This window comes from Rhamphochromis longiceps, linkage group LG22, assembly GCF_057381845.1.
Source record: "Rhamphochromis longiceps isolate RC_006_pf linkage group LG22, R_longiceps_female_GT1.1, whole genome shotgun sequence".
Lineage (NCBI taxonomy): Eukaryota > Metazoa > Chordata > Actinopteri > Cichliformes > Cichlidae > Rhamphochromis > Rhamphochromis longiceps.
Genome location: NC_140577.1, coordinates 9,441,342 through 9,457,866, shown reverse-complemented (window position 1 = coordinate 9,457,866; position 16,525 = coordinate 9,441,342). Strand labels below are relative to the sequence as shown.

Below are 16,525 nucleotides of genomic sequence, written 5' to 3'. Positions count from 1 at the left end.
GGTGCACATGAGCTTGAAAATCAAGTTTTCTACACTATTTATGATCAAACATTCAGATTTGCAGAGTCATATATTTTTGGATCTAAGGACAGCCACCGCTGTGCTTCAGGTGAAATGTTTTTGACCTTTTCAGCATGGATTTATTTTTAAAGTTCAAATAGTCGGACTAAAACAGCTTCTCTTTTTCCAGCCAGGCTAAAAACTTTGAGCCCCTTTTTTTTCTTCTCTGCCTTTGTGGGGCAGATTAACAGAGAGCACATCTCTGCTGTGGACAGACTCATTGCACCCTGCCTGCAAAACGGGAACCTTTTTAAAAGTCATTCTCCTCTCCCTGGAGAGCGCAGAGAGGAATGCAGTGAATAATAAAAACAGGGAGATTGCCTGTGAGTGCCAGTCTGTGAGAGCAGCGAGGATTTTTTAATGAGATTCTGAGATTGGAAGCTGAAGGGGGAGGCGGGAGTTTTGCTGTGCTCATGGACATCTCGCCGTTACGCAGTTCCATCTATCTATAGAGCAGCTACCCCTCAGGGAGCGGTTATAGTCACTCAGACTATAATGAAACACAGCGAAGAGGAGATGAGGAGAAAACAGAGGCTGTTTTCAGCTCTGCCGTTTATCTGATCAATTCACTGCACCTTGAAGCAGAGAAATGTGCTGCAGATTAGCCGGTGGCTCAGAGAGACGATTCTCACGGCCCGCACAACATCTGTAGCAGAGTCTTGTCCTCTACTCACCCTCATTACTCTTTGTGTCATGTCTAATGCGCTACAAGCAAAGTGAAGAATAGTTTGGCTCCTTCTCCACCTGCCCAGTCCCGCTCAATGAAATCCTCTCAGCTCTGTGTTTAATGTGATCAGATATGACTTAACGATGAGACAAGCATGCGATTGGATAAAAAATCAACCAGAACAATAACCTAAGGTGAGATTTTTATATTACTTAAACGCTGAGTCACGCTTCGGATGAATGAACCCTTCATCTAAGCTCTTAGTCTAGATCCTGGAATGATTAATCTACACCTTAAGATCCTTCTGTTAGTGTTTGCTCCCCATCAGTCTGATGAAGACTACGAGAGGCCGTTTGAAACAGTAGTTTCAACAATAATGCCTTTTTTCAGGGTTGTTGCACACCACCTATGACATCACCACTAGCTGGGCTTGCTGCAGAACGGCAGAAATGTGTCGCCACTCAGACAAAACCTCTGCATCAGTACTCAATGAGGAGTAAAACCAGTTGAAACCAGAAGCAAAGAAATCAGTTTTCCTCCGTATCTCCTGTGAATGTCTGAGCTCTTGTGCTGATATTAGTGCCAGACTTAGTGCCGCTATGCTTGCTGGCTTACAAAAATCAAGAGGTGCATGACACCAAGGTGCACCGGCAGTTGTTTTGGCACTTTTGGCCACCTTTAGACAAGGACATGACCTTCAGTGCTGCAGATATAGACCATGAAACACAACCGAAAGCCTTGGAAAAAGTCAACATACACTGTAGTTGACGGTTAATGTGGATGTTTTGTTTTTCTAGTATTGGGCTATACTAGTGTAGCTTTGCATAATTCACAGTTAGAAATAATCCTGACTGGAAGACACTGTTTAAGCTCCTCCCCCTTTAAAGCCAGATTTCTACTGGCAGGAGGTCTGAACAGCAGGTGGGTGGTGCTTGTGTGCATTATATGGCCATATTTGGGATATCCCCTTTCAGATGTCATATAGAGTCAATAGTATAACATTTTTAGATCAGTGGGAAGGCGGAGCTTTTGGCTCACAGGGATTGTGCAAACTCTGACCATGTTTAATATGAACTTCCACAAATGTAGCAGTGCATATGTGACAGAGAGTAAGGAAAGGCTCAACAGATCCACAAACCGTTTATATGGAGCAGGTAAAATTATGTCTATGCACGAATGTCTTCAGGGGAATGTGACTGGATAGTTTCTTAACTATCTGGTATTCCTCTGTAAGACTTTGAATCAAGCAATCAGCTGAGGAAGACAGTGAGATGTGGCCGAAAGCCCAAGAGGAGCTCAGCAAACAGGATTTATGTTGTAAATTTCACTTCTGACCTTTGAAATGAAAAAGCCGCCTTCAGCTGCTTTCTTATTCACAAGCGGTCACCACAGCAGGTTGCTCCGCATGTTTGATTTGCTGTGGTTTTTACACCGCACGCCAACCCCAAAGATGCAGGAGCCGTGTCCTCTCCCGGGACCTTAGGAATTTTAAACTAAATGTGTGCATACCATCTATTACCATCAGCCGACGGAGACCATGAGATGTATTGTACTGTAATATTTTTTAAGCAGCTTGGCGTAAAACTGGAGCCAGTGGTGTCTATTGATCAATACATGGACACAGTAAACACCTGAAAGTTTTTTCTATGCTCACATATAAATCTTATCATCTTTGCAACAAATATCATGTTTGACATGAAAATATATATATTTTTTAAGAAAATATCACTATTTATCATCCAAACCCCTCTGACTGCTTCACTTCTTGGACGACATAAGGATGACAAACCCCTGTGGTGAAGAACAGTCCTTTACTTTGTGGAGAGCTCCACACACACACACACACACACACACGGACACGGACACCGACTTGATTTACAAGGAACTTTTAACTGTCACATCCAGCAGGAAGACACAGAAACGACACTCTACAGTTATAAATGAAATAACAGGACATCTCATAAGGTGCTTCATAATATGCAATGGGAATGTTATGAAAAATGTCCACATGTTCCTACAGAGGCACCAGTACTGCATCTATATATGTGTCCATATCATAATATAGAACAATGTACATAAAAATAGAGCAAATATTTACAGAACACAGACTATTTACAACATCTTAAACGGGCTTAAAGATGGAGAGCGACATACATATACTGCAAATATATATATATATTTTTATGGCAGATGTACAAACGGAGTGATGTGCAGGAGCCATGAGGGTGAAAATCACAAATTAGCCATCTGCAGCAACTGTTCTTTAAACTGCTGAGCGTGGTGCGACAGGTCGGTGACTCTGTCCACCATCTCCTGGATGGCGGCTGTGTTCGGGTAGTTCAGGGCGGCCGTTTTAGTCGCGCACACCACCGTCTTTAACAGGTCGCACAGCACGTTGCTCGAGTTCATCACCCTGTTTGCCACCTCAGGCACCGAGGCCTGCCGGGACAGCGTGTCCCCGATGAAGACCAGTTTGTGGGCGCTGAGGATCACGAACTTGCTGTGTGCCACGAAGATGCGGGGGGGCTGGCCGGCGCTGACGCAGCCGAAGAAGGCGTCCACGGCGCTGAGGAGTGTGACGAAGTGCTGCTCGCACTGCTCCGAGTAGAAGCTGAGCAGCTGGCGGTCCCGAGCGCACAGGTGGGCGGACGGGGAGAGGGAGGTGGAGGAGGACGAGGAGTCTGAGGGCGGCGCCGAGTGTTGGTGTGAAATCCACTGCGTGATGTCGTTCTCCACCGGTTTGCTCACTTCCTGCTCCAGCTTCTTGAACTGATTGATCTGTAGAAGCAGTACAGATGTGAGGTCAAAGGGCAAAGGTTTAGCTTTAAATACACATAATTATTTATAATGGAAAATATTTGAAGTGAACATTTAAAAAAAACATCAGGTTTAACCCACAGATTAAAAATGGGGGCAGAAAAAGATCAACAGAGTTCCCTTTATTAACCTGACAGAGGGAAGTATAAACACGTTTTGGAGGAAGGACGCGTGTCTAAGCTTTGATTGCACACTGATTGTTCATTTCATTTCAAAGCAAACATGTTTCCCATTTGGCTTATCCATTTTCTTAACCACTTATCCTCCGGTTCAGGGTCACAAGGCCAAATTGCGTTTTATAAATATGTAAATTTAAGCAGAAAAATCAACATAAAAACACTTTCCTTTTTGCAAAGCATTTTATGGCTTTTCTCCTTTTTAACAGCAAACTTTTGCTGTCTTAAAAGTATCAAACTGAGTCTCTGAGAAAATGTTTAATGTTAAATTTACTGGAAAACGCTGTTACTTCGAAGAAATTAGAAATTAAATGACCAAAATGAAACAGCCACCCTTTACATTTCATCCTAAAAATGTAGAAGAAATCAGTTTCACACCAACAATCCCACCACTGCTGGCTGCAACTCCACATCCACAAACGCCTTCGTATGAAAATAGCACCACGAGATAAATAAAATAAACCTAAAACTCTAGACTCCATGTTTACATTTGTACGGCAGCATTTGTTTTATATATTTTTGCACATGTGGGTCACTTCAGGGCCGTGACCGCTCCACCTTGTAATCTGGCTGGCCTCCATCGAGAGAATGATGTTAGAATCAGATCTGAGCGCCGAGGTCTGCAGAGGCCTTCGTAAGAACCTCGAAGGGCCCCTAATCGCTCAGTGTTATCATCTGTTTTGTTTAAGACTGCGAGGTATTTCACTCCCCCGCACAGTGTGCGCTCCACCTGCGAGGCCCAAACAAACACAAAGCCTCACCTGTTCCTGACCCAGCTGAACTTGACTCTGCTTGATTATGTTTTCTTTCTCCAACAGCTCCTTCTGCTGCCGTTCAAAGTCTTCTTTGCCCTGAAGGGAGGTAAAAAAATGTTTTAAACAGGGTGAGAAACCAGACTCACGTAGGTCTGATCTTTGATATACGACACATAAATTCTTATCTGTTGGGTAAAGTCACTTAAAGTAAATAACTCTACTAACTGTGGATTTAATTGTTTACCTGCAAATGTACATAATCGTAGTCCTCCATCCAGCTTTTCACGCACTTCTCGCTATTGTTCATGTTGTCCTTGTCTGGGGTCGAGGGCACGGGGAAAGGTTTGGTCTGGCCCCCGTTGTTGTCGTTGTCCGACGAGGGGGAGGTGAGCGGGTGGATCACGTTCTCGTCAGGCGTGCTGCCCACAGAGAAAGATCCGTCCACATGCGTCCGCCTGAACAGCAGCTCGGCGCTGCTGCCTATCGTGGAGGCCAGCTGCTTGGCGTCGTCGGGAACAGTCCTGGAGACCATGACGAAGCGGTCCAGGTCGTCGGTCTTGTTGTGGTGCCTTCCAGACGAGGCCAGGGTGTTAAGCGCCCAGCTGCAGTTTTCCAGAGCTTGGTAGATCTGCAGAAGGATCTGCTGTGAGTCCTCCAGGCGTCCCAGCTGCCTTCGAAGCTTACTGTGCAGACTGTTGTCTGACAGAGACGTAGCGTTCACCGCGGCACCTCTGCCAAACACAATGAAGTCTCCCAGACCGGCCCGGACTCTGTCCAGAACTGTGCGGACGTCGTTGGCGTGGCGTTCCATGAAAGGAAAAGTCCTCCAGTGAGGGGAAGCTGCCATTGAATGCAAATTCCCGACTGAGCTGTCCACTGCTTGCTGAAGGCGGTACAGCTTCTGGATGGCGGTGTCCACATCCAGAGCGAGGCGGCCCTCAGAGCTGGAGCCAGTGGAGGACGAGGAGGTGGACATGCTACTGCGCGTGCTGCCCGTGCTGGAGAACGACAAGCGGTTCACGCCGTCCGTCACGTCCGCTACTGCGCGAGCATCCTGAGCGGGGATGTCGTAGATGCCTTTGCTGCCGTCTCTGTCGGCGGGCGAGCTTCTGTGCTGGGAGGTCTGCATGACCCGCGGGATGTCGTACACGTCGTTGCGAGATCCCGCCCCTGAATGAAAGGCAGGCGGTGGCACATCGTAAATGCCTTCATTGCCGTTGGTGTTCGGGTGCGGCTGATGAGCCGGAGGCTCCACGTTCGGTGGGAAGTCGTAATGTGACTGCGAGCTCTGGGCGGGCTTGGCGAGGACAGGTGGGGGTACGTCGTAGATGCCTTCCTGTTTGCTCTTGAGGGGCTGCGGGAAGTCGTAGTTCCCCTCCTGCTGGGCAGAGTTGGTCCTGCAGGGAGGCACTGAGTAGACCTGTGGGCGAGGACAGTAATCAGACTGTTATTATTTTTGTTAACATGTATATTATTATCAAACAGTGGAGCTTTCACCTAACCAGTGGCCTCACAGGACTATTTTTTTCCTTGTTGTGAAATCCCTGTCATCATACAAAATGCTCTGCTGCACCTCTACAGAGCATTTCATATCTCAGACATTCATTTATTTGCACTATTAGAACTGTGCATCCCACTCTCTTGCTGCTACCCTCCTAAACAGATGTGGAAACACCTGCGATATGACTCATTTTTTTTCCACCTCCTGCACACAAACACCTCCTCTGCACTCCTTCTGCAGTCACGTCGCGCCATCCGCACCTGAGAGGTGCTGTCACGCTTTCTCAACTTGAAAATGTAAACACTTATATCGCACTAGGATCGATCGTGCTTTGTGAAGCATCGACCGTGGGCTCTGAAAATAAGGGGCCTCTGAGGCATTCTTGGAGCTGGAGTGTGCACACGACTGCTTGGCCAGATGTGGATATAACAAATTCTTCTAAACTAAAGGCTTGGACGCATTTAGTCCACTTAATGTGAAAGAGTGCAGCACACAGCGAGTGAGCAAACATTTGCCTCTACAGTTGACAGAAACAGTCATAAACTGACTGACTGACTCTTTGCATGTGCATGCAGTCTCATAACAAAGTGAGGAACTATCACTGCTGCGGTACTGGTTTCCTAAAATGGTTTATGACATTTCAATTTTCAGCTTTGGCCTCTGAGGTCCCGTTTAAAGGCACAGCACTAAAATGTGCGCTCGGTCCCGCATTCGGGCCGACTAGTCTTCGGGGATTGGAAAGTCATCGACAAAGAAGGCTCCCCTTCCTAAAACACAGCTCGTTAAGAACTCACCAGAAAAGTGACATGTTTTAAATTCACGACCATCATAAGATTAGCAGTTAGAAACCTGGATTCCTGCAGAGGAGATCGTTTTCTTTTAATCCCCTCCCCCCCGGGAGACTCGAGTTTATGACATTCAAAAAATGTGCTAAACACAGAATTTGGACTGTAAATGCACCTCAGTGGGTTTTTACTGGATGCAGTGTGTTTGCACAGCAGTCCTGCAGTTAGAGATTGAGGAAGTGAAAGACCTTCTGGCTTGGGGAGATACTATATTTGAAACCTCAAACTTTCAGCCTCTTGATTCCTTCCTCTAATGCAACGAAGCTTTCACCCTCCCTCGGGCTCAACGCAGCAGAGTGTGCGCTGACGTGCATGGCACGGAGCACGATGGGAGCGCAACGGGGGCAATAAAACTGATTTCCATCAGCCTCCAAACGCACTCTTTACAGCTAGACAGGCCTGCCCAAACTGTAATTAGGAACGACGCAAATAACAGGTCCCAGCATATTTCAGGTTATTACAAACAAACTGGTGGCGCGCTGCCTGGTCAGCTCTGGTGAAAGCTTAGAGGGTCTGGCAAAAGAAGAGTTATGTCCTTGTCCTTGATTTTTTGTTTTTTTCCCCTGCTGGCGAGTTTAAACACGGAGCCGTTTTGGTTAAACTCTCCTGGCAGGCGAGGCTTTCATTTAAACTGGCCGCAGGAATGCAATAAATATGATATTTGACGTATTATTCATTTAATATAGTCAATTAAGAGAAATTCTAGGAGCTGTATCAATAAACATAAAAATACAATTTTCTGGACATACGCAGCCTCGTTAATTCAGCTTCATGTGGCTTAAACAAATGGAGTGGCTGACTGATGTGCCCTTTCATTTTGCTTCTGGAAGTTTCTCTTACCCCTTGAGAGGTTGGAGGGATGTCATAGATGCCTTGTGACCTAGGGTCCATTGGTGATGGGGGAACATCATAGACTCCTTGGTTTCTGGCTCCGCCTTGCTGACCAGGGAACATCTGACCAGGTGGAATATCGTACACCTGAAAGAGGGAAGTGAAATGATCACTACGTGTTTCAGAAAAACAATCACACAAAGTTTGGTCTTCATATTATTTGACTGTAGCTGACTTGATCTGATTTTGTAGCACACTATTAGTTTCTGTTTGGCCGTATGTGGGATGTCTAGTAATCAGAAGGTCGCAGTTCAATCGCAGACTTCTCAAGTCCACATGCCAAATTGGCTCGGAGGAAAATACTACTCGCCAAATTGCCCCTAAAGTCATTACATTTTTTTTTATATATAGTTGGCAACAGTGGGAAGGAAAAACTTCCTTTTAACAGGAAGAAACTTCGCCTGAACCAGGCTGAGGGAGAGTTGGGGGTAATACTCAGTGAAGTTTGATTGTAATAGTTAGGAAGCATTAAAAGAAATATATATGAACATGTATGAAGAAGCAAATGTGACACAAAGTAAATAAAATCAAATTTAGTGCTCAGTGAAAGGTGACAATAAGTCACTGCTAAGTTAAAAGCTTCATATTTCTATTTGCACAGGTGCCTCGGTGCAGCGCTCCTATCTAAAGTGAGAGTTCTTTACCACAAAGGTGGCTGTAAGGCCAACTTGCTTTTGATTGGCTGGCCTGAGGTAGTCACATTAGTTACAACTGTTCTCACTGACAGCTGAAGCCTGGGCTTCTTTTCTGACTCGTACGTACGCTGGCCTCATTATTTGAATCTCCGGCTGCGTTTAGTGTCAGCATCCAGCATCACAACAAAGTTTGTATATATGACAGGAAAAAATGCACGATAAGTCCGTTTGATATGGTGAATAGTTATAGAGCAACACGGTCACTGATTGGAGTTTTTCTTTGCACAGTATTTTCTCTTTTTGCTCCATTTTTGGTCTCCACCAGCTGCCCTTCAGATGCTAAATGCTCCACTTCCATATTTTGCTAGTTTCCACCTGTCTGTCAGCTGTTTTGAAGTAGTTTTCAGTGGGTTTTTGGCTAAAAACAGAAGGCTGTTTTGGCTGAGAACAAAACTTAAAGAGCGGTAAGAGTTTATGAAAACGGTGAGAACAGAGACCAAAGCTGAAACTCACTATAAAGCAATGTGAAATTGAGGCTAACTGCACAATCAGGTGATGACTTCCTGTAACTCCATCTCTGTAAGCAACTCGAGTTGTTTTCACACTGTACCTCGTCTGTAATTCTAAAAATATCTATTTGAGCATTTTAAAACAATACAGTACAGTTCTCAAAATGTGCAAACACTACTGCCGCACTGCAGGTTTCAACAGCATGAGAGAAAATGAAGTGTGAAGAATCCTCTCTCATCTCTGCACAGAACAGGAAATGTGGTAGGCAGAATAGCACGATGCAGATCAGAGAATTGGCTTTCTTGTTTTGAGAAATGAAATGCATTTGCCCAGGCACTGTGTGCTGCATCAAAAGCTCACCTGGATGGCTTGTTTTTAAAACGAAGATGCTTGATATGCGGTGAAAACATGCTAACAGATTCGATTGATATCAATGTGTAGGTAAACTAAAGATTATATTTGTACATTCTCAGATGCATGCAATATAGTGTTAAAGATATTTATCCATCTTATTTTTATGCTTGGCGTTTCCTAGTGTAGCTTTGCATGAGCCACAGTTCAAAATAATCCTTGTTCATAACTTTATCTGTACTTTGGCTCAGCCCCTCAGGTCATCCTCTTTTTGAAACCAGCAGCTTTAGCTCCACCCACATTTGCAAACAGAAGGTGGGTGTGGTTTCGGTACCAGAGATAACCATAACATTCTCTCTCTCTGACATCATACAGACCAAAGATTAGAAAAAAAGAGAGGGGAAAAACACTTCAAGCTGTGTTTTTAGTACAGCTTGTAACCTTAACGTATGCCTCACAGCTATTACTAGAAAATGACCTCATTACTGGAAATTAATGGGTTTAATGGCTTTTTTTGGTTTTGAAAAACAATAATTTTAAGGAGTTTTAGGAACCTATATTGGTTAATTTTAAACAAATTCCTTTATTCTAAGTCATAGAGTGCACTGTATTATTGGGTTCACTGTTTGGCAGATTATATCAAAGCTTCTTTGGTTGCTAAAAAAAAAAAAAGAAAAAAAAAGATCCTGGTGTTATGGTGCATGAGGAACCTACCCCTTGTGATCTGATGGGTGGGACGTCATAGAGGTCCTGCTGGTTATGCTGTCCTGGGCTGTAAGTGTAGGTCTGTCCCACTCTGGTTGGGGTCACCACCTGTCCGAAAACAGCAGGAAGACAAACAATCAGTTGTCGTCCAGGGTAAGAGGACAAATGCTCTGACTCACAACCTAGCAGCCCTGCTGCCACCCAACTCTCAAGCGTCTGTACATGCATGTGTGCCGACTTTTATTTGTTTTTCCTGTTTTCCATTTCTAGTCCCTGAATGACCCAGGGATAGTAAGTGATTACAGTCAAGGCAGATATTTTCTAACAACATCCTCCCTGTGCCAGGCTGTTTACAAAGGACCCAGGGAATGAAGTTATAAACACAACCCTGCAAAAATCTCCTTAGGCAGCTGTTTTGAAAGCATTGCAGGCACGGATGTATCTCTGGATTGAAAATGACTGGGGGCCATTTTCCATTGTCTATAGAATAGCAGCAAACTGCCCAAACTGCCCAAAACAGATTTCTAAAGACAAAAAGGTGACATAGATTTTACACCATTGTAAAATGACATGACAGCCAATTCAGTCAGTTTCCCTTATTAAAATCCTAACATGGTTACAAAAGTGCTGAAATATACCATAACAGCAACTAAGGTCATATATTTTAAGAAGTTGCGAATGGCTACGTTTGATCATGTAGCTTTCTAATTTTAAAACAGCGGTGTCTTTGTTTAGAAGCCGAAATAGTCAGGCCTAAAAAACAGCTTGAAAAACACAGTTAACATAAGCCTGCAGTACTAGCTAAACCAGATAAGGTTGCTAATGAGGATGTAAAACAGGCAACTACTAAACAGATCAATGGGTTATCTAAACATTGAGAAACTGCTTTATTATTTGTACCTTTGTTGTATAGTTTTTCTTTAAAAGCTTAAAGTTAAACTACTGATTATGAAAAAAAAAAAAAAAAAAACAGCAGCTAATATTAGCTTTTATTAGCCTGAATTAGCTTACTCATGCCACATCAAAAAAATGTAACAAGAAGTATTTGAATATAATAAACTCAGCAAGGCTGTGTTTCTCATCCATAAACTTCCCTTTTTATTCCCATGAAGCATGCTGTGTAGTTCAGTTTATAATACTAAAAACAAAATTAAATACTAAGGAAAGGTTTTTAGGGGCACTAAAGTTAAGTAGCCTTAGCCTAAAGCTACTTCAAAATACCGTAAAAGAAAGTCTTGACACAACGCTTCATTATAAAAGGGTTTATTTTTTGTTTGTTAAGATTTCAACTTTTTGCTTTAGTTTTCATAGAGATACATAACATGAAAGTAACGCTAGCTAATGTTACCCTGAAATAGCTACTTATTTAAAAACTGTAGGAGGGGAAACAAAATTATTAAACATATGAAACTGATTTTTGGCTCATATAAACAGTGAGAAATGCAATTTGTCCCATTAAAAATGTACAAAAAGAAGTTCGATTTTTTTGTTGCTTGAATTAACGCCGGCCATAGAGACTGGTTGGTAAACACTGCTATCCAGGGGAAAATGTATTTTGACTGGTTAGTACTGGAGGCAGTGGAGGTTGCTGCACAAACAACTTGTTGTTGTAATATAAGCTTTTCATTTCACTGTAACTGTTACTTATACCAGAAGAATTAGGCAATGGAAGCAAGACCAACTGACACATGTGAGATCGTTATATCTCTGCTCACTTGGAAAACACATATCCCACAATACTAGAGCTCAACTAATAAAAACTAAATAAAACTTAAAATAATGTGATTCAGTCAAGCAATAAAAATAGGTCAACCTTCAGCAGTGCTTTGGGAGAGTTTTTAGAATGGAAGATAGTTTTATAGCCGAAATGGCATTGGAGAAGGAATTTTATCGTAGTGCTGGCAGGACTGTGAGTTTCTAAATCCAGAAATCTCTGGTGAAGTAATCACCGGGTCACTGGTATTGATGAACAACACTCTTAAACTGAAGCATTTGGTGCTGTAGGATTTAATACACCTTTAAAATATTTTACACTGCGGTGTAGACAGGCTTAGGAATAATGGCACGATTACTGCTTGGGAAAAAAAAACGAAACAAAATACAAACACATGCTGCGAGCCTCACCTACGCCCTTGACATTTTTAACCCTGTTAATTATTTAACACATTTTTCCTCCTCTTTTCCCGTCAGAGGCAATCAGCTCCTTCACACCTCCTAATCCCCCCATTCTTAAACCCTCAGGCTGATTCACATCTCCTAAAAGCAGCAGAGCAGCCGACCTCCTTGATGCGTCAGACAGACGGAGGAATGCTGGGAATGTCCTTCCCTGAGCCCAGTACTCCTCTTTTGCCCCCGCGCAACGCTATCGTTACACTGGAACAAACAGGGTTCATTAGCAGGGCTCGAAAATAGGAACCATACGCACGGCTCCCTGGCAAAGGGCCGAGTCCCCAGGGACATGAAAGACCTCAGTCCCTGCATCCACTCATGAGTCACTTTATAGCACAATAACCTAATAGCATCTCTCGTCCTGAGACATTTATCGGAGCATGAGCAGTAGGAGACGTAACCTCAGAATGGGATTAGTGCTCCAGAGGAACTGGTTTGTAAAAGAGATTTATGAAAAAAGGTAACTCAAGTGGAAGAAAGGGAAAGAGAGGGGAACGGAAAAAGAGTTGCCTAGTATGGAAAGGAATGCCATTCATCTGACTAACAGTAGTCCATATGGTTCTTATGAATCCAATCTGAACAAGCCCGTGGTGATTTAAGGTGTTCACTGTTGGCGCTCGCGCCACAGCAGACATCATCCCGGCGAGGCCTTTGGGGTCAGAGCTGAAAACGTATACTGCAGGCTTTAAATACTCTCTGAAATAAACCAGAAGAGGAATAAACAGCTGCTTCTGGCTCTCCTCACTCTGGACTGATTATTTTTAAGGTTTTATCTGCTTAAAAGCATACACAGTCAAGTGATGTAAACCATTTGTTACTGCATGACTTAGATCTGAAGTTTTCAAATCTGGGCCCCTTATTACTCTCAAAAACTAGCGATACTGCCAGCAGGAAAAGGGTTACTGTTAATTTAACACTTTGTTTTTGTTTTGTGGGCTCTTTTGTTCATCTTAAACCTTGGTATTATTAAATGTCAGCCTACTTAGCCAATACGGGTTCCTGTTTTTTTACAGTGTACTTTAATACTAAAGAAACCTAAAGACCTGCCTATTTCTAAAAATCTAAAATGTAACTTTGGATACTAAATAAGACAAAAAACTGTTTGGAGGGCTAGTGAAGTTGTGCTCTTTGACATATAACGATGTGCTGCCTGCTGGCTACCTCCAGTGTTATTGTTAGGTTAATAAAAACACATCAGGACAGGGAAGGTGGAGGACGAGAGTTAGATTGTTCTCTCCAATGGGGAGAGACAAATGCCATCGAAAGGCAGGAAGACGACACTGAAAACAGGCAAACCTTCAGCTAATAAAATGTCTGAGGTTATTCATTAGTTTATTGTACTGCGAGTTTTTAAAAGCTTAGTTTAAACACACGCTACATATAAATAGTTTTATTATTACTTTTAGAGACGACACCTAAATGGTTTTGGGGACTCGTGACTATTCAGACAATGAAAGACGAGAGCTTAGTGGAGCGCAGTAGCATCGGTTAAAAAGATTCATCTGGTTTATCTGATTTATTGTCTTTCTATTGGCCCGGCTTGAGAGCAGCTTTAATGCCTTTTCATATTTTCTATTTTCTGCCCAGTGAAAATGTGCTGAAATGTGAAAAGCAGTAGGCATATTAAATCTCTCAGAGCAACCAGACTCAGGAGATAACAAGCAAGCCTCCTGCTTGTTTAAAAGGTCACTCAGCCGGGCTACCTTCCCTCTGGGTTTAAGGGAAGCCTGGACCCAGCTGTCACATGCAGATGACAGCGAGGTGTCCGCTGAAGACCTCGGTGACCTTTTCTACAGGTACATGTCATCGCTCTGAGCGCCCATCAGTGGCTTCTTTCAGCCTCTGCCAGATGCACACTGCTCATTTATTTCCCTTCTGTTTACCCAGCAGGCTGTTGCTCTGAGGACACTTGGCGCAGCTATAATTGCCGCCGGGCAAATATTTACCACATCCAATGAGGTTGTCGCTTGCATGACGGCGGTGCGTGGCCTTTCAGAAAACGATGACATCACGAACAGCCGAGCCAAAAGGAGGGAGGGCGCTGAGCAAACATTTGTTCCCACTCAGGTGAGGGGAGCTCAGGATGCCTTCATGGACGATGAAGGGCAACGTCGGCGACTTAAACGAGCGGCAAGAGGAGGCAAATAGATGGCTTGTTAACACTCCTACGCGTTGTGGCGAGTGACTCATGTCTCTTTCAGCAGGACCCTGTTTACTTAGCCTGCTGGCAGGATCAGATTTTGGAAGGTAGACCTTTAAAGCTTTACTTCAGGGTCATTTGAGAGGTCTTGTCATAGCATCAACAACTACCTCATGGGCTTGTTATATACTCTCTCAGGTTTTATGTACTGATGGGCAATGAATTACTCTGTATATATGTCAGGTTTTACTGGTATTCACATCCTAAGATATAACCAAACTACTAAGTACTAGCACATATTAATAGTTTGGTCTCCAAAGCATAAAAAAACAAAGCTGGAGTGAAGTTTTAGGTAAACTATTAACAGTTTAGAGAATAGCAAAAGAAATCAGCTTGTTAAAATGTCACTGTATTTCCTTCTCTTGAGAAAATGTGCTGCTACGGATTCAGATAAGGCTGAAACAGAGTATTTCTTCTCTAAAAGAAGAACAGATGTGGTTGGCGGGTAACAGGAAAGTAAAAGTATACGTTTTTAAGACCTTCTATAAAAGATCCATCTATTTTCTTAACTGCTTAACCAACTCGCGGTTGAAAGCAAGAGTCTATCTCAGTGGTCATGGGGGACAAGTGGGTTGCAGGTTACCTGTCCAAACAACTTTAAAGAACAAAATACACAATTTAACTGAGACCATACTTGCTATGCTATTTTAAAATGACTAGTAATTGACCTCAAGAAGATATCTTATTCCCTCTTTCCAGGCACAGACTTTAACCACCAGGAACAATAAGCTGGTTTTTAATTCTTCACATTTCTGCAGACTAACAACAAACAGTCTGATTAGCGTCATCTTCAACATCTTCGGGGATTCCACCAGCTAAATTTGTGATATTTTAAGGCCTTTTCCTTTTCCAAGTGAAATTGTAATCAAGATAACTTTAAGGGCCTGCAGACGGCCTAGAAGAAGAGCTCAGACGGCGAAGGTCTTCCCTCTTCTCCCATCTGGTTTTGAAAAGAGTTTGCTTCACCAGCTGGCTCCGCTGGTCACACTCAGTGATAGACAGACTGCTCAATCACCTGCCAAGTATTTTTTGAACGTGCCCGTCATTTTCCAAACGGTTTCCCAGGACGACTTCCCAGATGGTTCTGTGTTAAAACCATCTGGCGCGCAGAGTTAATCTCGACTCAGACAAACCCAAATAGTAGTTTTTGGACACCGCGCTCGCCACCGGCAAAGTCAAAACAACAAAGGAGGGGTAGGTCTTCTCCAAAAAATATGTGTTCCTGCAGCCAAGATCACATAAAGCCATTTTGGAAACCTGCCCAGGTTGCTAAGACACCTTATGTTGATTTGTCCTTCACTCATCTGAGTAAGTTCATTTCTTCTTGACTGCCTCGGGGTGAATTATGGCATCTTTGTGTGGCAACACTTCCCCGGATATCATCCTTTCACACCCTTTCATTGGTTACTTGCACACACACAATGCCACCCCCATCTGCACCCACACTAATGGGCTGCTGACACATCAACATCAACAACCCAAATGAGGCTTTTCACCACAGCGCGGCGTATAAAACGATGGTGACAATGACACCGCCGGTAATGTAGCAACAGCTTTATTGAATTTCCTCCACCCGTCTCCTCATTCACACCTCCTCATCTCCGCTCTGCTCCTATCTGCAGCTTTGTCAGCACGGCGCCGCTAGCTTACTTTTAAATGAAGGTCACCTGAGGGCACAGGAAGCATGCACGCTATCAGTCATATGTTAGGTAAGAGCGTGATTTTGTATATGACTGCATGTGTTTGGCTCCTGCTGATTCACAGCACAGAGATGTGTTTTGCAACTTGGTAAAGTTCCCCTCTGCCACGCAGAGCTGCACCAGCCCATTAAAGCGCCAAACGAATTAATGCAGGTAATTAAGCCTCGAATCCCGAGAGGCCGCCGTCCGTCTCCGAAGCACGTCCGAGCGACTAAACCCAAACAGACAGCGGGCTTAATGAGGAGCGTGAAAAGAGAATGGGCTGATTCTCAGTTCTAATAGGGATCATTGTTCATTCTCTGTGATCAAAGCGGCACTTAATCCTGTGGCACGAATATCTGAGAAGACGAAAGATGACTCCGACACTTCGTGTTTACTTTCTAAGAAAAATATACCGGGAAAAAATCCTCTGAATTCTGGGAAAAAGCAGGATAATGTGGAGTGAGGAAGCTTTTAAGCTCTTGGATTATCCAAGAGACATTTTGGGCAAGGGCCCACACACAACTGGGGCCCCACCCCCCCCAAAAAAATATCCAGAATTTT

General features: G+C 43.6%; 1 protein-coding gene across 1 annotated transcript in view; it reads right to left on the bottom strand.

Moving 5' to 3' along the window:
• Window positions 1-2,524: 2,524 nt before the first annotated feature.
• nedd9 (neural precursor cell expressed, developmentally down-regulated 9) overlaps window positions 2,525-16,525 on the bottom strand; it is a 35,982-nt gene continuing 21,981 nt past the window's right edge. Inside the window, exons 3-7 of the mRNA XM_085395230.1 lie at window positions 9,923-10,021; window positions 7,662-7,799; window positions 4,720-5,895; window positions 4,482-4,571; window positions 2,525-3,505 (exon numbers count right to left, since the gene is read on the bottom strand). Of these exons, the coding sequence (XP_085251356.1) occupies window positions 2,960-3,505; window positions 4,482-4,571; window positions 4,720-5,895; window positions 7,662-7,799; window positions 9,923-10,021 (2,049 nt within the window). The 3' untranslated portion in view covers window positions 2,525-2,959. The remainder of the gene's footprint in view (window positions 3,506-4,481; window positions 4,572-4,719; window positions 5,896-7,661; window positions 7,800-9,922; window positions 10,022-16,525) is intronic.